The 25,529-nt window shown below is 37.8% G+C and overlaps 1 protein-coding gene across 1 annotated transcript in view; it reads left to right on the plus strand.

The window, feature by feature from the left end:
- ZFHX4 (zinc finger homeobox 4) overlaps window positions 1-25,529 on the plus strand; it is a 157,906-nt gene that overhangs the window by 114,500 nt on the left and 17,877 nt on the right. The window contains exons 4-5 of the mRNA XM_042924140.1: window positions 11,624-11,692; window positions 20,526-20,642. Coding sequence (XP_042780074.1) covers window positions 11,624-11,692; window positions 20,526-20,642 — 186 coding nt within the window. The remainder of the gene's footprint in view (window positions 1-11,623; window positions 11,693-20,525; window positions 20,643-25,529) is intronic.

Raw genomic sequence — 25,529 nt, forward strand, 5'->3', positions numbered from 1 at the left:
CTGTCGATAATCATGAGTTACTTCGTCTAGGAACTAGGACAGCAAACTTAATGGACAAAATCAGCACGCATTTTTGAGAGCTTTCATCATCTTGTACCAAAATCTTAAAATGCAGGTGCTGTGTGCATTACACATAAGTTTTTTGCAAACTTAAAAAAAGATTTTGAAAAATACAGTTATGATTGTATTGCCATAGAACTTAATTGAAGAGTTTAATGGGGAACTGTTTACGTTCTGTAAGTCTTTTCATTTTTGTTGACACGATTTTATTGCTTACAGGGTCCCCATAACATCTACAATGAAAAAATAGTTCTTGCCTCATAGCTAGACAGGATTGCTAGTCAAATCTTCACTCAACAAAAAAACGATTTCTGTCATTGTGTATCACACAGAAGACAATAGGAATATTTCACGTGCTAAAACAAAGTGGGTTCTGCTCTCTAACTCTCTTGCCCAGTCCCTGTTTTACATCATTTACATTTATTTTGGGACTTCCTCACCCTCCGCTGTCCTTCCCACTCCCCAACTCTCCTCCCTAATTCTCTTCTTGATGCTGTTTGTTTCCACCTTCTGTGAGATTGATAAATCCTAGCCTAACTTCCACTGACGTCTATAATACTTGACTTCCATCCCCATTCCCACTGCTCTTCAGAAACCCACACCCAAGTCCATCCCAGAGCACCGGCCTGCCTCTTTCTGCCACCTAATGTTCTCCTCATGCGGTCTCATTCCCATCATCACACCTGATATTCTCTACGTCACCCTGCTTATGAAAAGCCTTCCCACATGCTACGTCTGCCTCTAAATGTTGCCCATTTCTGGGATCCTTCTCACAGTAGAACTTTCAGAGAATTGTCTGCACTTGACATCTTCATTTCCTTCTTCTTCATTCTCTCTTATACCACATTCAGGGGATGTTCTTCCTTCCTACTCCATAAAGAAGCTCTGGTCAAGGACTCTGAGAACCCATTCTTTGGCAAATCTACTGGCCAGTTCCTAGTCCTCCTGAGACTAGACCAACCAGGAGCTTTAAACAAGTTGCTCTCTCCCTTCTTGAAATGTCTCTTTCACCTGGCTTTCCACACCCTATTCTCTCTTGATTTTCTCCTACCTCGTTGACTCTTCTTGCTCAGGCTTCTTCACTGCTGTCTCCTTATTTTGGAAGGGGACAGTGGAAATGTTCCACCTAGTTAGTTCAGGGAATAAAGAAGGAGCAGCCACAATAGGGGATTTAAAAACAATAAAACTGAAGGAGAGTTACGAGCTTAAGTATTATTTTTACCACGCCCTGACAATTCTAAACAATGTCAACGATAAAATACTTCTCCCTGCTGGAAAAAAGACTGCTCACAGTGTCCTCTGCTTTGATATGTCCCTGTGTAGGAGTGTGTCCAGGTTCAATCAGGGACCCTCATTCTCTAGTGATCTTATTCAATCTCATCTCAAGGACTTACACTACCAACTGTATGTCGACCTCTCTCTGCCTTCCCCTCTTCTCCCTTTCCCCCCCACCCCCATCTGCCTACTTGACACCTTTACTTGGATCTCAAACTAAACATGTGCAAAACTGCAGATTCCAAACCTTCTCTCCCTCCTAACTTTTTCCATCTGCATTTCTCCTCATCTCAGTAAATAGCATCTCTACTCTTCTGATTTCTTGGACGAACAAACATTGCAATAATCTTTCGTTCTTCTTTTTCCCTACTTGCCTCATCAAAACCCATTGGCAAGTCCTATCTACTCCTCCTTTGAAATATATGACAGTTCCTCCACTATCTCTTTGGTCCGAGCCACTACTATCTGTCACAGTGTCACCGGTACCTTATTTTACTTGACTTCCCTGTGTAGTTGTACACTTGTGCCCATACTTCTGGAAAAGTTCTTGTCCTTTGGCCACTGTTTTACCAATCACTCCAGGGTCATGTGTTTACCTCTTTGTTCTCTGTCATTATCGTTTATCATCTTTCAATAGTCTTCAGTGCCACTTACTTCTTAATTTTCCTTTCTCAGAGCTCCTTCCTTAGAACTTACCTTCCATACCCTATGCGTTGTTCCTGAGATTTACAATTATTAGCTTCCAAATATTTTGAACACAGACCTCTCTTTTAAGGTCCTGTTTCATAAACTGAAATGTTTTCCAAAGAGCTCTGCTCTAATTCACGTCCAAAGTTGAGCTCATCATCTTTTCTCTCATCCCATTCTTGGACTTTTGAACTTTCCTTTTCTCTCCAATGGAATTACTGTTCTTCCATGACTTTTTCTAGACAGTAATGGATTGAGGCACAGTGAATGTTCCAGTATCCTTTTTTTTTTCTTTTTAATAACAAAACTTTTCCTCCTCTGTTCCATCTTCCACACAGCATCCCAAAGATGCAGATATGATCATGGCACTCCCTGCTTTAAACTCTCACTTTGCCAAGATTGAGGTACCCTTTGCCAATACTTGCATTCAGGCAAAGGAGAAAAAAAGAATTGGCCATGTCTCAGAAACTATTTTTTCTACTGCTAATACAGTCCAAAGAAAGCCATGTGCCAAATCTCATCAATCTGTTTGCTCATTAATGAATGATTTATTAAATAAACATTTCATGGGTATGCATAAGTATTGTCTTGAAAATGCATGGCAGTTTCCAATAGTACATTTTTCACTCTTGGCTCCAACCGAGTCTTTCTAATCTTCCTTTTCTGGGGCTGTGCATACTTTCACTAACTTTCCTTCTCCAGATTTATTTTACTTATGTTTGTATCCATCATTGCCCAGGTCAATTCTCCTAAGTGTAATTTGGGGTATATGACCATATAAATTTGACTATTCCTAATGTGGTGAAATGTAGAAAACTCCAAATAGTGAAAATCCAAGGATTATTTACATATAATTTAGGAAACTTTTCTGCGTCTTAGGTTAATGGTAAATTTATTTCAACAATTATAGTGTTGATAAAAAGAATTGATCTAGTCATCTGAGGATTTTCTTTTATAGCCATATATAATTCACAAAATAAATAAGCCTGCACATGAGAAGCAATAATTTCCTCCTTATATATAACTGTATAGAGGAGTTTATTATAAGTAGTAATGGTACGTTCCATGTCAGCATATTTAAGACATTAAATATTTAGAGAGTATGGTATAAAGATTGTATTTCCTTACTTTGCATGGTCAACTGGAGGTGTTGATAACAACAACTTACGTTTCCCCCTTGCAAAGACTTGCCATGGCAAGCAGAAGAGATCATCTTATCTCCCTTTTATAGATGAGAAAACTGGCTCCAACATGCTAATAGATCTGTTTGAATTTACACAGATTGAGGCTAAAATTTTCATCCCCACTCCATACGTTCCCCACTTAACATTGCCTTTGTGAAAGCGCTACAATATTGTCTTTGGGCCATTATGAATTGCTTTGAAGAAAAAAACAAGTGTTATGTGCTTTGATGCTATGTTTAGTAGGACATATGATTTAGGTGACTGTAGTGTAAGGAATAATCTAGAAAATTAATCAAATCCAGTGATTGTGTATAAATGGAGGTTTTTAGAGTTTTGGAGACTGCCACATTTGCAAAGCTGTATATTTTGATATTGTTTGTGACTTCTCATTAAACTTTACTCTTGCTAAAAGGCCAATGGTGGGGTGGGGTTTGGAGTTAGAGAAGGCAGGTGCTTCTTTTTGAAAAAGGAAACCTAGGGCTTACTTGTATATTACTAACAGTCTAAAGAGTTCATCTTCTTCACTTTAACTTTTGAAAATGGCCAAACCAGTGTGCATTGAACAGTCTTTACAGTGTGGTACACACACCACTTTTATTGCAGAATGTAAAATTTACTTAGGGATTAAAAGAAACTTTCAAGCTACATGGCTTAGGAAAACAATATTTAGTCATGTTAACATTTGCTCTTTCCAAAATGTCTACACATGTAATAGTGATATTTTAAAAGTCGAAAATACTGACTTAGCTGATAGACAGAGAGTACGTTACATATAAATATAATCTAAAAAGCCATAATATCAAATTGATGTAGTCTTTCCTTTGAATAATTTGTATTCAGCAGGATGGACTAAAGCCAGAGCAGAATCATGCATGAATACAGCTACTACTTTTTCAGTACTAGATGCTTTGTACTTATTAACTTTACTCCTTATTACACCTTGAAATCTGGTTAGTTTTGCTTCCACTTTTACATATAGTATCCTGAATTTCAGGGGAGGCTAAGTAACTTGCTCCATCAAATAATTAGAAAGTGTTGGCGTTGGGATTCAAATCCAGGTGTATCTGTTTCATAAGACCATGTTTTTTCTTTTTCCTTAGCATAAATGTATGCATGGAGTAGTGAGTATTTTCCTAATGAAATAGTTTTTTGAACACAGGCTTCTGAGAGCCAATAGTTCTAGCAGAAGTGGGCAATCTTTATGTCACTGGTGGCTCACCTCTTATCTTTGCTCCAAATATTAAGCAAAGAGAATGAATCTCAGGGAAAAAAAAAGCCATTATTTCAATGTAGGGTTGTTTGTTCTGGTTCTCTACAGCAAGAGTGAATGATGGTTTCATGGATCACGACTCCAAAGGAGAATGCCCAATGACTTCTTGAGCGTGATTGAAATAAAATCAGAATTTTGTTTTAAAGTTGTAAAACTGATTAAACTCTGTAATGGTGGTGGTAATTTAAAAAACAATGCAGTCTTAGAGGGAGGCATCTGTCATTGCTGTAGTCTTCCAGATGAAAGTGTAAGAGAAGGTAGAAAAGCCTCTAAGAACCAAATATTATGCCTGAAACAAAGAAGTGCAACTTCCTTCAGAGTAAATGATGCTCTTGAAAGGAGCCTTTGAAAGTAGTGAAGGAAACAGTGACAGACACACTTCTGGATAAAAATTTATTTTCTCTCCATTTAAAAAATAACTTTAAAAGGCTTTTGACCTAGCATAAGGCTACTCAAAAACGTTGGTAGCTATGGAGTAGAAAGTAGAGGTTTTCATATATTAAAAACTAGCTATGTGTTAGAAAGCAAAGGGCTGAAGTGCTCCTCATGAACAAAGGCTGTCATTGGGTAGGGGTGGGAATCAGTGTTTAGACCAGAGATATTTCCTATGTGGATGAGCCACCTAGCAAAGCCAACACAATATGCTAAGGAATAAAAATTGTTTAGGACAATATAAAGAGAGATTGTGACGAATCCTATGAGGACTTAGGTGTAGATTAATGGGCAACTGACGGATGGGAACATAATGTTTTCCCTGGGTTATAACAACAGAATTTTGATCTCTTAATTTCAAAACAATCAGAAATGAAACAGAATCTTACATGGAGAAATGTATTAGAGATTAATAAATTTAAGAAAAAATATTTCAGTGAGAGCACTTTCAAGGAAGATACAGTAAGGAGATGTATGAGTAATTTATTGAAACTAATTGATATCAGGAACTTATTAAATTCCTTTGAGGTCCCATTACACTGAGGTCATAGATGATTCAAGAAGCAGTAAGAAGTGATCACACTTTCCCGGCCTAGAGGCCCCAGGAGATACTACTCCCCTACTATAGAAAAATAACTTCTGGGTAAAACCAGACAGGGCAGGGCAAAGGAGCTTTACTTTTCCAGAAAAAAAAAAAATTACAAATCCAGCCCCGTTCAGATAATTGACACTGGAGCATCCAATGCACTTCAATCTGTTACTGCCTAGAAGAAATAATTTAAGAGAAAGCACTGCAGGTCAACAAAGATGATGTTGCTTGGTTACTCAAAACCCTTTGGTAGCATGCTGAGTTGCTCAGCTTTTTAGAAGAACACTCTTTGTATCCACATAGGAAAAGGATGGAGACCACTTGAAACCATTTTTAATTGCAAACCTGCTTCATCTGAAAGCAGGCTTCACTTTTGTGGTACACAAGCAAGTTCGGAGGTCTTTAGTAAGATGTAAACTACCAAGATAATAAAAAATGTTTAATTTGATCTGTTCTTCTAGATATTGATCTTGTTGTGATGAATTTGCTCTGAAGGAGTTTGAACCGTTTATTTTAGGGGGTGGGAAATTCAGGTTTTAGACTTCCTGGCTCAGGTGTTCTGGGGGCTGCCTGGAGGCAGCACTGTTCAGGGGAGAGTATGGAGCTCTGGTGTCAGACAGACTCCATCCAGATCCTTCTTATGCTACTCTATGCCTTTGGGAAAAAAAACTACTTAAAATGTCTGAGCTTTAATATCTCATCTTTTGCATAGAATCAGCGGTTTTTCCGTTGAGATTTATTGCAAGGATTGAATGAGAGAACGTGTATTATGTGCTTAACACCTAACAGATTTCCAACATGTATTCACTTATTATTTTAAAATGGAGTGCTGCAAATATTTTCTCTTCTATAGCAGAGGCTCTAAAGTATCCTTTTACAACATATCACCTATATGCGTTAAAGTGGGAGGAGCTTCAAAAGGGAAATGGGGAGGAGAATGTAGGAGGGTTGTTGAAATGGGGATGCTCTTTAAAAATTTAGTCTTTTCCAATGAAAAAATAAGAATTGGACTCTTTTTTTTTTTAATGGGTGTAAGTAGAGTGGAACTCAAAATGTTTCCTAAGACTACAGAAAATGTTTTTCTTTCTCTTTATTATTTTAGAATAGTTGGTTTAATATTTATTCGGTTATTGGTATATATTTCATTTTATGTACTACACATTTTGCTAAAATAGCGATACACTTTATTACTTAATGCGTTAGCAAATCGGTGGGAAGAGATGAGATGTGGAAGTTTTGTAGGCAATTCTGTCTCAGTACTATATTTGGAAGCATAAACATTCACCCAATATTTTAAAAATTTCCTGAATTTGTACCAAATATTTCCCAAATTTAGCCAATAGGAATATAAAGAGCTAAGCGCTGTTGTGATCAAAAGTGCAGATTAGGTTAGACTTATTCCCAAAATGACAACAACATTCTTAAGCTTAGAATTCTCTATTTATATACCTAGACTGTTTCAAAAAATTGAAATTCCAGCTCTTCCCCTGATCATTAGATTTGTATTGATTATAATTAAAAAATATATATTATTCCATTTAGCAGGAAAAAAAAGGATTTCACAGATAAAAACTTGATCATTTTTGAACTAAGATGAAATGCCTAAAAGTTGTCAGCCTATTTCCCAGAATAATTCTTCATATGAGGGAAGGGAAAGGTGAAAAGGAGTAATGGAATGGATAAGCTTATGAGTAGGTGTGGCAAGTGTGAGGAAATGAGAGAGAGCTATGAGAACCTTCTGTCTCATAATTAGAGGGAACAGGAACCCCCCCGAATTTCAGTTTTTAAATGTTGCCATTGGAGATGTAACCATTTGGGTTGGGCTGAGGGAATAGGTGGTTAGCAGAATCCAACCCAAATGAGAAAAATGAACACCAGAAATAATTTCAGAATCAAAAGAAAAGCGACTTTTAGGATTTAAAAAATACAGCCTAGTATATCATTGCGGTTAAGATAACTATCCCTGAAATAAAACTTCATGGGTTCAAATCATGGCTCACCACTTGCTAGGGGTGTTCCAATGCATAGAAAGAGCATCAGTCAGTACCTGGCACAGAGCAAATACTCGGTGACATGTTGTTGTTGATGATAGTGATTGTGATTATCGATATACTATTCCACAGAAAATAGGGCCAATTACTCCCTCATTGTGTTAATAAAAATAGAGTAATTTGGTACCATTTTCAAATGTGTGATCATCACCAAATTGACAGAAGAGAGTAGAATACCAGATAAATTGTCAGTGGTATTATTTTTAAATAGTATTAAATAAGAAAGGTCAGGTGCTAGAGAACACAAATTAGTAATCTAATTAAATCACCAGCAAAGAGACAGATTGTGTTAACAGCAGTCAAATTTGTTATTACAGAGCAATTATTAAAGTGAAATATTGAAAGTTGCTATGTATCATTACTAGGTTTTAAACATTTCATTTACACAGGCAGAGAAGTAAGTATAGATTAATCAGTTCATTTGTTAGGTTAAAAGCTCCTTTATTTAAATATTTATATCATTTGTATAAAGGGAGCAACATTGTTGAAAACAGAAAAAATATTCTGTGGCATTCTGAGCTGCATCCCTTTATAAAATTGTTTGCACAAGTCGCTCTCACTAGAACAGTCTCCAAGTACCACATATCCTAATTTGTGAGATTAAATAACCGTTTCTGGTTTTGACATTGGTACATTTCCTTAAATCACTGTCAAATAAAATGATTTCAATGTGGCACCAAACTATTATTGAGTTATGTTATATATTCAAGGAATGTAATGTTTTATGAAAAATCAAGATTTTTACAAGACTAGGGAAAGTTACTTTCTTCCGCCACCCACCCACCTTGATTTCAGGACTTTGTTAAGACTAGGAAAACCTTTACAGGCTCCTTAATACTATAGTATTTCAACGGGACACATCCAGACTTCCACAACCTTTATATCAGCCTGAACCATATTCCATACCGGGCACTCTCAGTTTCAAACTTGGGGACCTGGGACAAGTTAATTTTACCTCTTTAAGCTCCAGTCTCTTGATTTATGTAATAAGGATTAATAATTGCCTCATGACTTTATCATGAGGATTACATGACTGTTTTTATAGGGATAGGTCATCACAGTACTGCCAGAAATACATTTAAAAAAATTTTTTTTAACGTTTATTTATTTTTGAGACAGAGAGAGACAGAGCATGAACAGGGGAGGAGCAGAGAGAGAAGGAGACAGAATCGGAAGCAGGCTCCAGGCTCTGAGCCTGCAGCCCAGAGCCTGACGCGGGGCTCGAACTCACGGACCGCGAGATCGTGACCTGAGTTGAAGTCAGACGCTTAACCGACTGAGCCACCCAGGCACCCCCAGAAATATATTTTTTAAGTTGTCATTTTTAAAGTTTTATTTTCGTGAATCTTAAATGAGTGGCAGTTATTTGGTCAAATTTACTTAGGTACTATTGATATCTATTTAAGTAGGTGTCTGATACATTGAAGTGTGTGTGTGTGTGTGTGTGTGTGTGTGTGTGTGTGTGTGTGTGTATGCACATGCACATAGTCATGTTTGGAATGGTAAGTTTTCTTTGATTAATTATACTTTTTTTCTTAGAAAAGAGTGAAAGAAATGGTTTTACACATACACATACACCCATTAATACAGATAGTTTCTGACTTATGATGGTTCAGTTTAACGTGTTTCGACTTTATGGTGGTCGAAAGTGATAAGCATTCGATAGAAACCATACTCTGAATTTTGAATTTCTATTTTTTCCCGGGCTAACCATATGTGGGAAGATTCTCTCTCATCGTGCTGGAAAATGGCAGTGAGCCCCAGCTCCCAATCAGCCAGGCAATCACATTGGAGGGTAAACAACCAATAAACTTGCAACCATTCTGTGACCACCCAACCATCCTGTATATCACTGTCAGTACAGTATTCAATAAATTACAGGAGATATTCAACACTTCACTATAAAAAGAGGCTTTGTGTTAGATGATTTTGCCCAACTGCTGGCTACGGTAAGTGTTCCGAGCACTTTCAGGAGAGGTTAGGCTAAACTATGATGTTCAGTAGGTTACCTGTATCAACAGCATTTCCGACTTGAGGTATTTTCAACTTATAATGCATTCATGGGGACTTAACCCCATCATAAGTGGAGAAAGATCTGTCTATGCAACAGGAATTAGTATCGGTGTTTGGTATAATCAAAAGGGCTGTGAATTTAGAGTCTTGAAGCTCTGGGAAGCTTTTATGAAATTCTCATCTTGAGGTTCATCTGCTTCCACATATAGGGTGTAGATTTGTATTGTGAACAGACTTTGACATGCCTCGCTTTGTCCTTAGTTGAGAACCTACGAAGATGAAAGTTCTTGAGGAACTCACAATTTATAGGGAAATATGCATGAATCATCTAAAAAATTATCATAATACATCATAAGTGCTGAAACGTATTTATAAGCTAATTGTTATGGGAGCACAGAGGAGGTAGCACTTGCTTTAGGTTTTGAGGGAAAAATAAGGTTCATAGGAGAAGAACCAAAAGACATTCACAAAATAAAAGGAACAGCATTGGTCAAAGCATAAAGATCCGAGACGTTGCCAAGAGAAAGAAGGTGGGTTTCTTGAACAACATATTGGGTGGATATCAATACTGTGATCTGTTTGGAAGTTATCTGGATTTCTAAGCAAGAACTAGGATAAATTCTTCCCTTCAAGACTAATTTAAGATATGGCTACAAAAAAAGAAAAACAAAAAAGCAAAAACAAACAAAAAAACAACCCATAATGTGTTTTGGTGTTATTGGGGCAAAGACACTGAGGGTTTATTATCATTCTCTTTAAATAGGTGACCACCAGAGGCTAGAGGTGGTGTACATAACAGGGAAAACAATCAGTAAATGCAATAATAATGCCTTGGTGTGCACTTCTATTTCCAAGGGTAATTATTTGTTTAATTAAAGGCTTCAGAATCAACCAGAGATGCTAGGGCCCAGAAGTATTAAACATGAGTCTCTTTGGCAGTGCAAGAATGTGTGGTGACCTTTCAACCTCTTAATATAATCCAGCCTTTTCTCACTTTGAAGACCATATCATGTGATGTCTTTATGTATATTATTTTTTCTTATAATTGTTGACTGTTTATACAATTATAGCTGCATATCACAAAAGAATTGAGGCAGAGAAAGGTTGAGTTATATGCCTAATTGATACCCTTACCTAGAAATTCATGGAGCCAGGACTGGAATTTAGGCAATTCTGTATTCTGGAAAAAGAGTTCTCGCAGTATTGTAAGAGGTTAGACTGACGAGACAAGGAATTCAAGGCAGGAAGACTGTTGTGCAGGCTACTGAACTTGTCAGGAAAGAGAAGATGACAGAGGAATAGAGAAACGCACATGACAAGAGACACTCCCGTAGCATCAACAGCATGGGAGGACTCAGTGTAGAGATAGAATGAGAGGTTGAGGGTGATTTCTGTGGTCCAGTCATTTTGTATGGATTTCTGCACAACAGGGAGCACAAAGGAAGAACAGAGATAGGTGAAAATACTGATTTGTGCTTGGGGTTGAGGTTGGCAAACCAGGGCCTTGTTGGTACTTCTGCTCTGGAGCTCAAATAAAAGATCGGAATGAAGATGTGGATTTGTTGATGACTTGAGCATAGTCTTCAGGTTTCCTCAGGTGATTGCGTTTTTGCTTTGGCCTCTCACATCAGCTATCATATATTGAAGTTTTGGGGGGTTTTTTGGTTTTGTTTTTTTTCTTTTTCACTGTCTTGACAGAGAAGTTACAGTATGCTCGTAATGTATGCAATGTGCCATTGTTATTATAACACATGATCCCACAATGGAGGTCTGGCCAAATATCCAAGAAGTAAAAATCAGGATGAACCTCCCCGCTTCCGTATTTTGTCTGTATTGCATTCGTTGTGTGCTGGGGCTCGAGAATTTGATCGAAGCTTACTGCTCTCTGGACTCATTTTGCTAACCACTGTTCACTGGGATGTAAGGTGTCCTGGAGTCTCACCTGAGCCCCACCTGGTGCTAATTTCTTTGCAAGCCACATTTGGGGTTCTTGGGATACTGGCTGTGACTGCAGAGCTGGACGTGGGATGCTCATTACTTTTCATTCTAATGTCGTCTGCAGAAACTGCCTCTTTGGGAGCCAGGACCTGTGAGGATGATCTTCCGGAGCAGCAGTTGAGAGCAACCTCAGGTAACTGGTCTACTCATTCTCGAAATCTCGTGGTCCTAACTGCGTTCCACTTGTGACTCTCGTAATTTATGTATGAAATGTGTCTCTGGAAGTGCTCTAATTAGATCTGATCAGATCTCTTACACAAGTAAGTTAAAAAGCAAAATTAAATATGCCGGATATTTGGACACATATACAAAGTAACATTTTAAAGAACAAGTAACTTCTGCAGGATAATTTCTCACATCTACATTCATACACTATCAAATTTCACCTAAGTGGTCAGTTTTATACAAACTATAAGTCAAGAAACCAAATACTATTTTTCCCCAAATTAGTTAGTGGAGTTGTTTTTGGTAATTAACGAGTTGACTGGACTTTGTATAGTCATATCAGCACATTTATTAGTCCATTGCATTGAGTGTATGTGTATGTGTGTGTGTGTGTGTGTGTGTGTGTGTGTGTGTTAAAAAAAATGGCAGCTATGCTTTCTTAGCTGCATTATATTCAGATACTTTAAGAGGAAATCCACCCATGGTGCCATGACGCACCTCATTGATTCCTGCTATATAAGTACGATCACAATTATCAGATTTATACAATTGGAATAATAATGTGCCATATATGATTATAAAATAATCATGTGCCAAAATGGTTATAAAAAGTCCTTTGCATTCATAATAGGGAACTGAAATACTTTTTTGCAGGTGAAAACGTTCCTTCAATAGAAAGTCAGGACTTCTCTCTTTAAAAATTCTTTAAAGTTAGGGATGCCTGGGTGGTTCACTTGGTTAAACGTCCGACTTTGGCTCAGGTCATGATCTCATGGTCCGTGAGTTGGAGCCCCACGTCGGGCTCTGTGCTGACAGCTCAGAGCCCGGAGCCTCTTTTGGATTCTGTGTCTCCCTCTCTCTCTGCGTCTCCCCTGCTCATGCTCTGTCTCTCTCTCTCTCGAAAATAAATAAACATTAATTTTTTTAAAATTCTTTAACATTAAGTTTACTTCACCTATTCATTCTCATGAATGCTTTTTCATTTTTTGTGTTATTTTCCCCTAGAAAAGTAGAGTGCATATTTAAAATAAAATAGCATACAACAGTTTGCCTCCCTCACCTCAAGCCAATCAAAGGATTTCATTAATAATCAGTTTGGAAGCAATAGGCCAAAAATCAAGACTATGACAAAAATATCAAACTAAAAGGAAGACATTCTCTGTCAATAAATTTATTTGTTGCTTTGTAAACAAGGGCACCGAAATCTACACCTTCACCTCGGTCTCTGAGAAGCTTTATACTGAGATACTCTCGGGATTTCTGGATATTTCCATGGAGATGTTCTACAGGAAAGTCTGATACAACAAATTCCAAGTGGAATTTCTCTTTTTGGCGAAACTGTTTCTTCTCCCCCATGTTAACTGATGCCATCCTGCCATAGACATAGTTATCGCAAAGAAGAAAACTAGGAATCATCGATTTTACTCAGAATATTAGTGCCAGCGACTGTTGGGCATCGGTCATGAATAAGACAGATGAATTCTCTCAGTTTTTAGACGATATTTCTATACAAAGAAATAAGTTATTTTCAGATTTCAGTAAATGTAATGAAGTGAAAGAGGTAATGTGCTACAGCAGAGGTTCTCAAAGCGTGCTCAAACAAACTCAAAGCATCAGCACAAACTGGGAATTGTAAGAATTCAAGTTCTTGGTCCCCCATCCTAGATTTACAGAATCAGAAACACTGAGGATGCGGCCTGGCAATCTGTAGGTAACAAGCCGTCCAGGTGATGTGATTCCCACTAAAGTCTCAGAATCACACCTTTATGATAGATGATGCACCCCTTTAGAAGCAGTGGTCAGAGGGGCACCTGTGTGGCTCAGTCGGTTAATGCTTCTGACTCTTGATTTTGGCTCAGGTCATGATCTCAAGGTTAGTGGGACTGAGCCCTACCTTGCGCTCTGCGCTGACAGCATGGAGCCTGCTTGGTATTCTCTCTCCTTCCTCTCTCTCTGCCCCTGCCCTGGTGCACCCTTTCTCTCTCTCTCAAACTGAATAAACTTAAAAAAAAAAAAAAAAAGTAGTGGTCAGAGAAGTTCTCTGAGGAAATGACAGGTGAACTGAGTCCTAAATAATGAGAAGGAGCCAGAGTCTGGGGAAATGCCTTTTAGGTAGAGGTGGGAAGAAGTTGGTCATGTTCCAGGAAGAGAAAGACAGCTAATGTGGAGAGGTTAATGAATGAGTAGGGGAGTGGCATAAGGTGCATTCATAAAGGTAGCCAAAAGCCTGGTCACTTCAGCCATAGTAAGAAGTTGGTGCATTATTCTAAGTGAAATAGGAAGTGTGGCAGGGTTCAAGTAGGAGAATAGCTTGCTTTTATTAAGATGTGCAGCATAAGTTATAGGAAAGCAGGAGCAAGTCTTATCTCATTATTAAACCATTTCAAAATCCAGGTAAGAGATGAGGGTACTGACAATGGAAATCTAGAGAAATAGACAGATCTAGTGTGTACTAAGTGTTTTGGAATTTGAGATAACAGAACTTACTAATAGATTGTATGCCGATGAGAGAAAGAGAAGAGTCAAGGAAGACTCTTGCTTCGGTCGACGGTGGTGGCACCATTAACTAAGATGGAGAGATTGGGGTGAAACAGAGTGAGTTGTGTTGAGGGGGGGCCAAAAGTTAAAATTAGGCACATGAAGTTGTTATATCTTCTAGACATCCAAATGGAGATATACATTTAAAGTAAGGGATCTGGATGCTATCATCTAGGAAGATTATTATTTTTCCTCAAATTAAACTCTCTTTGTAGATAGAGAAGACAATAGGGCTTCAGGCCAGCGCTAGAGACACGTCAATGTTTAGATTTTTTTTTACATTTATTTATCTGAGAAAGAGTTAGGGGGAGGGGCAGAGAGAGAGAGAGAGAGAGAGAGAGAGAGAATCACTAACAGGCTCCATTCTGACAGGACAAAGCCCGACCACAGGGCTCGATCTCACAAACCATTAGATCCTGACTCAAGCCAAAGTCAAAAATCGGATGCTTAACCAACTGAGCCATCCAGGCACCCCTCTAATATTTAGATTTTAAGTGGAGGAGGCCTCAGCAAAGGGGAATAAGAGGGAACTTTCAGAGAGGTAGAACAAAGTCACAACAGTCTGATGCAATGAAATTCAAGAGGGGGGCTTTTTTTCAAGGGCAAGGGCATAGTAACTTCTGCTGAGCCAGGTTAAGTAATATGCAGATGGAGAAGTGGTCACCGCATTTCACAGCATGGAAGTCCTTGGTGGCTCTGCGAAGACCAGTCGATTTGAAGCCTGACTGGAGAGTTGAATAATAAATGTGATTTAGTAGAGAAAGAGAAAATGCAAACAAACAAACAAGGCCAAAATCAAACAAGTACCTTCTTAAAGTTTTATTGAAGGGAAATAGAAGAATGGAATAGAATCTGGACTCCTCCTTTTCTTCTCATAATTTTGCTTCCTAAATTCAATTTAGTGTTCCAACTACTAAGTACTGCCTGCCTTCTGTATTCCAGGCACCGTTGGGACGCCTGGGTGGCTCAGTCGGTTAAGCGTCTGACTTCGTCTCAGGTCATGATCTCACAGTTCATGGTTTCGAGTCCCGTGTCGGGCTTTGTGCTGATAGCTCAGAGCCTGGAGCCTGCTTCTGATTCTGTGTCTCCCTGTCTCGCTGCCCTTCCCCCATTTACAGTCTGCCTCTCTCTCTCAAAAATAAGTAAACATTAAAAAAAAATTATATTCCAGGCACTGTTCTAGGTGCTTCTGGCACAAAAATAAACAATATAATTACTGTTTTCAGTAAAGATGTACCTATTAGGGGAACTAGGCTATACACAGATAATTTTCACATCTTAGGGTCAGGTTTTTTTACATCAATGCATAAGAAAATAAAAGCAAAAAATAAATTTTAAAAAATTCAAAAATGTATCTAGAACCATTAATCTTTGTTCAACATTCAGGGAAGAGTTTTTGGAGAAAGAAGTAATTAATAACACTAGTAATAACATGGGTAGCATTTTTAGCACTTACTTTGTGTTAGGCTCTGCACTGACTGATTTTTATTCATTATCTTAGAACAAACCTATGAAGCAGGGGTTATTAACCCCATTTTTATGGATGATGAAACTGATATTTCCCATACTGTGCTTGAAGGAAAAGTGGCGGTTATACAGTGGAAATAAATTGTTCTAGATAAGACAAGAAAATATAATGGCATATCTTACAGGGGAGGAGGAGGGCATTAATAATGGTTACATGTTTCTAGAACAGTGGGTTCACGAAATATGGCCATTGGACCAGTAGTACAGCATCACCTGGGAACTTAGAGATGTCCAGTCTTTGTTTTAACAAGTCTTCCATGTGATTCTGGTGCCCTAACGTTTGAGAAGACTGTTTTCGAAATTAAGTGCTGGGCAGGAAGGAAAGAAAGATGAGAGTGGGGTGGTAGATAGGGACCTGGTATCTTGAAGATATTCTTACCATGTATGGAAGATTGAGCTTTTAGATTTTAGACACTCTAAGATTTTAAGTGGGGAAGTCGGGTTTAAATAGATCAAACTGAGGATAGATTTGGTTGGAGTAGGACTGGGCAGAGAGACAATGGGGGAGTTCAGGAAAGAATTCTTATAAGCTAGGTATCTAGAGTAGATGCTCAATAGCTAAAATTAAAACTAATATATAAAGTGTTTAAGTTACTCTCCTCTGCTTCCTCTTTACATGATTCCTCCTTGGGCTTAAAAAGTATGCAGTGTTTTCCTCAGACAACTCAGAGGGTTCCCAAACCTAATTGTATAAAAAAACAATGGGAACCAAGCACAATTGGCTGGTGCTTAGATCAGAGGGCTACTACTGAAATAGATTTGCTTAGAAATTGTATAATTTTATAGAATAAATTAATAGTGATTTTCCAGTCATTTTTTATTATTCAAATGGAAGTATTCTAAGCTAGTTATTCAGAAACTTTTCTTTCTTTGAAATATAGTTTATGTGTATGTGTAGAGTAACTTATAAGATCATTATGTTAGGTATGATAAAAATGCTAGGGGAAGTTATTGTAACACACTTGAAAAATATAAGACTACAGTAGTATTTTCTCTTCTTCCTAGTATTTTGAAACTTTTAAAAACAAAAAATGTACTATCACTTATTTGAAAACTGGGAATGGAGCACCTGGAGGACCCAACTCTTGATTTCGGCTGAGGTCATGATCTTATGGTTTGTGAGACGGAGCCCCTTGTCGGGCTCTGCACTGACAGCACAGAGCCTGCTTGGGATTCTGTTTCTTCCTCTCTGCCCCTCCCCCACTCACGCACACACCAGTGTGTGCTCGCTCTCTCTCTCTCTCTCTCTCTCAAAGTAAATAAGTTTAAAAAGGAAAGGAAAGGAAAGGAAAGGAAAAGAGAGGAGAGAAGAGAAGAGAAGAGAACAAAAGAAAGAAAAGAAAAGAAAAGAAAAGAAAAGAAAAGAAAAGAAAAGAAAAAAAGAAAAGAAAATTGGAAAGTTCTACAGGACCCAAATGTATTTTAAACTTAAGTACATTCATGTCATAAAGTTTAACATATGAATAAATACTGTATTTTTATATTCCGTAAGGCAAAACACTAATTAAAAATACATGTTCTGTAAATACAACAGTGTTATGAAATGTTATAATACTTTCATTATTGTTATTTGTAATCTGTTAGTGAAGAAACCTATTGAAAATGAAAACTGCTTTAACATCTTCATTTTGGAATTTTGTATAACTTAGTGTCTTTATTTTGGAATTTTATGGATTGGAATTTTATGGAATTTTCCTTCGTTTTAAGGCATTCCTTTAATACATTAGTATTACATATGAATACATTAATATAATATACATATTTTGTGTCCTATAAAGCATCTTATATTTTACGGCATTTTACTGTTGAGGTAAATGTGGTACTTGAAAATTACAAAGTAGACACTCCTTCCCTTAACTCCAGATCCAGCCTACAGTTTTCCTAGAGAAAGCTCTTTCTCCTCATTAATATTCTTGACTCTAAAGTCTATTTATAGAATGAATGTCAAATTTATTTCAAAAGCTCTCTTTACGAATGAAAGTGAGGCTCTTTTTTTTCTGGCTTGTATGAAACTTTATGGTGTATATAAGTCACCCTTTGATTATTTTTTGCGTGATTAGAAATTTGCAAAGTTCTATGGCTCCAAAGAGCCTACCTGTAATAAACAGCTTGCGCCTTCCAAACCACAAAACAGGTCTGAATTGCTTGCGCATTAGAGCTAATTGCCTGCCTACTTCAAAGGAAGAACCAGAAAAGAGAGAGGGGAAAAAAGTCACAGAAGCAGAGGCAGTGCGGGCAAATCCGCCTCTAGAGGTTATGAGTTGTGGCCTGGAAGAGTCAGGCCAAGTTATGGCCTCAGAACTGCTGTTTGCGATTAAGTTGATGGGGAGAGTCTACCCCACAATCTTTCCCTGCTGCTGACACAGAGTCTTTGTTCACATTCAGATTTCTCAAACTGTTGCCAGGGTCAGGCTGAGGTCAGACACCACAGTGATGTATAGAAGAGCATGTCTGGGAATTTCTCTCACACTTAAAACACATCCTGGAAAATGAAGAAGACCCTGCGAAAACCGTCCGATGAGACCCAGATTATACTGTAGTTTTGTCTTTTAGTGCCTTCATAAGTTTTGTTTTCTTCTCCTGACATGCTATGTTTTATTAATGTGAGTTGCGATAGCCCTTACAATTTTATGTCCCCTCAAGATAAGGACACTCAGTAGCACTCTGACACTTCATTTTCCAGCCCTGGGGGAAAGGTCCAGTAAATCTACTCAAAGAAGTGTTGCATCCCTTCCCCAGGACGAGTTGAAAAGTAATTGCCATGGGCTGTCGTAGGTGGAGGGCCTGACACTGGATGTCATGTCACATGTGTGCACTTGGCAGGGAAACAGCCCCATCCAGTCATGACCTCAGCCTTCCAGCCCCCCAAACCAAACTGGCCACGGTCCCCACCCAGGCTGGCCCCTGCTGGGCTGAGGGAGCCTGTGTTTGATCAGTAATTATCGCTGATGGGGGGGTGAAAGCAGGCTAGGGCCTTAAGAAGTGTTGATTCTCCCCTCTTAGAGGAAATATTTCACAGGTATTTGCCTGAAAGGGAAGCTTCCCCCACAGTCCTCAGATGACTGACCCCCTCCCCCACGGACCTCAGCTCTGCTTTTGTGCAGTGGCAGAGTGCAACTATGGAATAAATGGATTTGTGTGGTGCCTTTGAGGACTCACAGTTGAAACAAATTCTTGTTTCAAATTTATTAAATGCCCTTGTTTTCCCCTCGGCTTTTTGGAGTTTCCCCATTGAGCCCAGAAGTGCCCCCTTCTGTTGTTTCCTGCTCGCACAGTTGTAGAGCAGGGCCGGCCGGTGAGGCACTAAATAGCATTTTTTTTTTTGTGCTCAGCTGCTACATATGACAGTGGATATTTCATTCTGCTGTCAGAACGTTATTAATAAAACATGGGGTGTGGAGAGGGCCACGATTTCCCCTTTCAATCACTATAGCATTTGCAATGAAAATTTTATGCAGTGTGTAATTTTCAGTTAATGCTTGACACTTAAAATGTCCGCAGCAGCGTTTTGTATGGTTATTGAAGGGTTAATTGTATCATGTTCTCTGCATAAAAGCTCTGCTTATCAAAAGCAAATAGAAGAGTGTATGCAAATGTGTGTCGATGACCTTTTGCCTTTCCAGGGTTAATTTATATGGTCATTAAAGATTTTATGAAATTGAGCAGCCTGGTGCTTCAAATCCCATTTTACCTTCTTCTCCTAATTTATGTAATTCCTACCTGAACAGGGGAATATGATTTTTATTTTTTGTGCTGCAATGAAAACAGCATGCCATGCTGTGGGGAGTTGCGAGTCTGGTTATCTGGCATTACTCAGATTGCTAAAAATTCATTAAAATGTGACATCAGCACAGTGAGAGACAAATGATCGCAGGATGAAAGAGAACAGTGGGCCTTTCACGGATTAGTGCTACACAGACCCAGCATAGAGGCTAACTGCATAAACAGATTAATCCACCAGCAGCAGCATAGCTAAGATTTACAGAATAATTAAATAGGGTTGAGTTACTATGAGGATTTCCATGTAATCTAGCTGGTGTGAACCCGTGAATGAGGTGTGGGGTGACGTGGTTGTCATAGAAGAAGTATACCTTCTTATGTCCTGTACTCTGTATAGCTCCCCCTATAGAAACACACACACGCACACACACACGCGTGCGCGCACACACCCACACACACACACACACACACACACACACCAATGTAACTGAAGTTTTGAGATCCTACTCTGACAAATTCCAAAAAATTCCCCTGGGGCCTGGGGACTGAAGACAGGGGTAGCACCTGTCCTACATTTAACCCATCACGATCACATTATTTCACCAAGAATTTTTCCCAAGAATTGGATTTGTCCTGTCATCGGTCCAAGTCCACAGAAACAGTAGGCCTATGTAGTTTGTAGTTTACAAGTTTCTACTGTTAAGAGGACACGATTGCTGTGCACCTCTTGTTAAATCTTTTCTAGCTTGGACCGTACTTAAAATGCTTTCTCTTATTCTAATTTAGCACAGGCGCATTTCCTCAATGGGTGTGAAAGAAGTTCCCTTAGATGAAAATTTGCATTGGTGCAGTCAGCAGGTTCTAACAGAGACTTTGGAATAAATTTATCTTCTCTTTTCGGAGTAAATGTCTGCAGACGATTCACAAAGAGCACTGCTTTTCCATGGTCACGTTGATTTTAGTGTGCACGTTTCTGGGGTTTTCAATCCTACTGACTGGTCTGTTTTTCTTGACAGAAGAACAGAGTGAGGAGGCTGAAGGAGCCGGCAAGCCTGCCTCAGTGGCAGAGGATGACGAGAGAGACACGTGTGAGAGAGACAACAGTGAAGGCAAAAACTCTAATAAAGATTCTGGTAAGATGCTAGCATCCCTCACCTTTCTCCCCCCACCCCCCACCCCAACCCCGCTGACCCTCCCCCCCTCCCCCGCCATTCCCTGCAATCAGCCCTTCCTTCACCCCCCACCAAAGCTTATTAAAAGCTTTTATTCATTTTAAACTGTCTGAACATTCCCACTACTATTCATTGCATGTGCATTTTGCATGTGATTTCTATCAGTAGCCTCCCATTGACCTATTTTTAATCATAACCATCTGACAGAATAGATGTGGATAAGTTGAAGAATATTACAGGACGACCAGCAAGATTATTTTTTAATCAAATCAGTTTGTGTGCTTGTAATTTTTTAAGCGCCTTTCATTAATCTTAGCTATACTTGTGATTCCTCTGATGGCATATTAATTTTTCATAAGCACAGGATTAGATATCACTTGAATTTTTTTCATTCAGTCACATGCACCCCCCCAAACCACGTAACCCTAAAAATAAATGTTATTTTTCCTTGCTTTTTTACAACCTACACTCAGGAATTTGCTCTTTTTAAGGGCATCTATTTGAGGCATTTCAAACAAAATCCAGTGGAAAAGTTTACAGATGATTCAGCCTAAGAAAGAGGAAATATCATTGAAAAGGGATTAGGTGCTGGGTAATTTTGATCTTCTAGAATAGACAAATCCCAGTAATGAAAGCTACTGTCTTTGAAAACAAACCTTCGTGTCATGACATTTACTTGTGCACAAACAAACCCTAGGCCAGCATCTGGTGTGGATACCTAAGGCTTTTTCTGTGTTTGATTTGGCAAATATATGACTTCATCCATGCTTTGTATGTATGAGATGGAAATCTATGGTCGCAATGAATATTACATTGGCTACTTTTGCTGCACGCTATACCTAGTTTTATTATGTTGGACTCATTGAAGCAGAAGAAGTGCTGAAACGGGTTCAAGCCTATTAGTTTCAGGTACTCATCTATCTTTTCCTTGAATTCCAGTGACAGCTGCATATATAAAGAAGCTTGTTTTCACTATGAAGACATTGGGTTGTGCAAAAGATATCATTTTTACGTGCAAGTTTGTTTAAATCTGAATTATCCCATATTTGTCATTTGGTCTTTGCATATCTAAGTTTTGCATTCCCTTCAAAAATTATTTGAAGGGCCTCTCTGCTTCTTACCCCACGTCGTTCAATGCTGAATTTCTCTCAGGAGTCCAGTGGGAAAGCACCACTTAAATTTGCGTCTAGGATGCAATGGCTAACATATGATCCTAATTTGATTTAAACAAAGAGGATCTGAGGTTGGTATTGAGCCTAAAGCAATGTAAAAAAGGTGCCATAGCTGTATATTAGTAAGCTGGCTCCTGAGGTTACTGACAAGGGGTTTGAAATACCTCGTGATCGGTTAAGGTCAAGGGTAGTGCCATCCAAACCTCATTTGAAAATAATTGGAAATAGCAAGGTGGTCCAAGGATGGACCTCATCAAGGCTAACTGCTTGACTACTTCAGGGACGGCAGGCCTCTGTCTGTGCTCACTGGAGTCCTTCTCACAGTCATCCCCAAAGACATTGCAAAGCATATCCCTCCCATTCTTTAAAAGAATGTGTGAAATACACAGATAGCATATTAGTGTTTGTTAAATGCTCATGTAATACTGGCACTCGACATTATGCTTGGTTGTAAATATCTCATGCCTTCCAAAGGAGGGATTCTGGGAATCTCTTGAAAACACATCCAAGCTCACCATCAAGGGAGGAGTCTTATTTGGAATATACCACAGATGCAGGGGCTGTATCTCCACCAGCAGTTCACTGCTCTGTATAAATAATGGACTCAATCACTCCCTAATGGCCTGATGAGTCATTGTCTTCTTGAGCGCCTAATTGTACCATCTAGACAGGGCTTCAGCTTCTGGGAGAATACAGAACGTTGCATAATGTTAGTTGTTTAAAACTATTTTTTGTTCCTGCAGAAATTCCTCCCCAGGTGTGTCTGTAGAGATGAACGTGGAATTTAAGCACCAACTATTAGCAATTACTACCATGCAAATATTTAGCCGCAAAACCTCCTAGACGTCAAGACGGTTCTTGTAACTGACAACTAACGTGAACTTTCAACAAAGTTTTCCACTTTTTAAGTTGAATCTGATTAAGTGAAAACGTTATTACATGGGTTTTTCCTTATAATATTTCTAATGATTGAATAACCACTTACGTCTCTATTGGCTTGTTTCTTTATGCCGGTGATAATTGTCAAAAAATACCAGCAAACTTATACATTAATGACTATCTTAAAACGTTAGATGGGAAAACAGTGTGGCCCCACTTTAACACAGAAATTTTTAGACAGGAAGGAATCACCACATGTTAGGAAGACCATGTTTGTGTAAGCTGTTGTGCTGTGTTGCTGACATTAATCTCTAGGACTGGAGCTTTCAAGATGAGACTTGGCAATATGCAAGTTATATTTGTTGAATATTCATTCATAATAGAAAAGCCTCATAATGCCTCATTTATATTGTCATTTAAATCTAGTGCCACTTTAGATTAATTATAATCCAAATTATAGCTCTGTGCAGTACAAGAATTAATATAGAGTTTATCCAGATTAATACATTTGCATTGAAAATGTAATATGTCTCTGCCATGGCTAAGGGGACCACTTTTTAATAAGGGAGTAAACATGAGGAAGGATGGAAATTAACCTTCATTATTGCAATTAAAATTATCCTTTCATTCCGGCCTCATTAGAAAGAATACTGTACCAGTAATTATAATTTAGAATTATTTGTAGTTGAATAACATCCTTTGTTATATTCAAGTTTTATAACAGTCAAACTTTATCAAATACATTGATTGATAGATAATTACTCAGTTTTTTGTTTTATTGGTTTTTTTCCAGATTTGTTTTTGAGTACATATATGCTATTGGATTTTCCTCACTTATTATGAGTATAAACCACTTTACAACCTTCTGTATTTTAGGGATTGAAAATTATTAAGTAGGCAGCATCTGAATCAAAATGAATTATGTCATTTTTATATTAGCCATCTCATGCAAGCTAAATAATCCCATAACTGACAGATAATCATTGGCTCATCTATTTGGCAGTACTTATTTGTAATTAGATTTCATTTTTTAGTTTAAAATGCATTAAAATGGCATTGTTTTTTGAGAATATTGGGATGTCCTTAATAACAGAAAAATGAATTGTGATCTCATTTCAAAATTTTGTCTCGGGTAACAAACAGCGTTTAGTTCAAATAAAGTTGCGGACATAAACTATGAGTAATCACAAAACTTAATCAAAACCCTCCAAAATTGGCAGGCCCTTGTTTAATATATTTCTAGGATAAGACAATTCAGAAAAAGATCCCAGAGTTGATGCCCTACAATTTATCACGGAGGCCATAATACCTGAGATAGCACCCCTTTGAGTAGAAAAGGCATGTGTGCATAAAATGTAACTTCCATCATCTTTGCAAATAATCTTGATGACCTCCCTTATCCTCAAGAGTCTGTTCTTGTTATGTTATTACATCTCAGTTTTCTCTTCTTCTTCTTATCAATGGCATCTATTTCTGGGGTGCTTGGCTGTAAATGGGGGGAGGCAGCCTTTATTTATAACTTCTTTTTAATTTAAAATAAGATGGTCTTTAGGAAGCTCCTAACTTACATTAAGATCATGGTTTTTAATTAACTAAGTTAATTAGCCAAAAAATATTGAAGCTGACACATATATTGGGTGGAATACTATAGCCAACAGTGACAGCAATGGCTATGAAGTAATGGCCCTAAAATTTAACTCTTTGCTTCCTTGCTACAACACGGTATGTTACTAAATTAAAAAACAGTAGAATATACTGTTGATGAATATTAACAGTATAATATATTGTTGATGAATATTAATAAGGTAAAAATAAGAACATGGATTATTTATACCAAATATTTTCACCAACCTATAGCAAATGTAGTAAATTGTAAAATTTACTTAGTAAAATGTTTCAAACCATGAAAGCAATATTTTTGATCCTTTATAGTACTAACATTAGAATATATAAGCTTATGAAAACAAGGCCATAGCTATAAATTTAATAGATTTAGAAGTTTATGGGAGGTTTATTCTATAGCTGATGTTCCGTAGGGCCCGCAAGCAACCAGAGTCATGGAGATTATCTTTTAACTGGCGTGTGACAGTTTTTGATAGCATAGGGAATTGGACCAACTTATTATTTGGTCATGTCTAATTCTACCACGTACACAAAAGAATGATAAGGGAATATGACATAGTATTACTCTTTTTAAGGGAATGTATTCTTACTCATTAATAAGGAACTCTTTAAGAAAACTCTTTCAGTTCCACAGGAGAAAGCAACTGGTAGACATTTGCTGATTTAAATGCAATCATTTTATAGAACTTGATCTGACACCATAGGGAGTAAGTTTTATTTGCAAGATACTGTATAGCATAGTGTCTTCCTAATGTTATTTTTCACACTTTTAAAACAATAGCAAAAAGGCTGTTTTGAGAAGGAAAAACATATTTTTTGATGCCAGAATTAATTCTGAGATAAACATTCCTGTTTTTGACCTAACTTTTGGATATCAAGTACTTGGGTATTGTTTAATCAATGGAATGAAATTCTTCAGTCAGTCTCAAATTTAAGTTCATTCAAATACAAATATGATAAATCATTTTTTTCAACTATTTACAAAGAATCTAAATTTCTCCAAGGCACATGTATATACAGGACAAATGAACTAATTCAAATAAAATCTAATGTTTGTAAATCCAGAAATCAATAGCAGTGTAATTTGTTGAAACATAGTGCTAATTCTGTACCTACCACAAACCTCGAGGGAATAAAATTATTGTCGTTGTGTCATTTAACTTCTATTTTTTTT

This window comes from Panthera leo, chromosome F2, assembly GCF_018350215.1.
Source record: "Panthera leo isolate Ple1 chromosome F2, P.leo_Ple1_pat1.1, whole genome shotgun sequence".
Classification (NCBI taxonomy): domain Eukaryota; kingdom Metazoa; phylum Chordata; class Mammalia; order Carnivora; family Felidae; genus Panthera; species Panthera leo.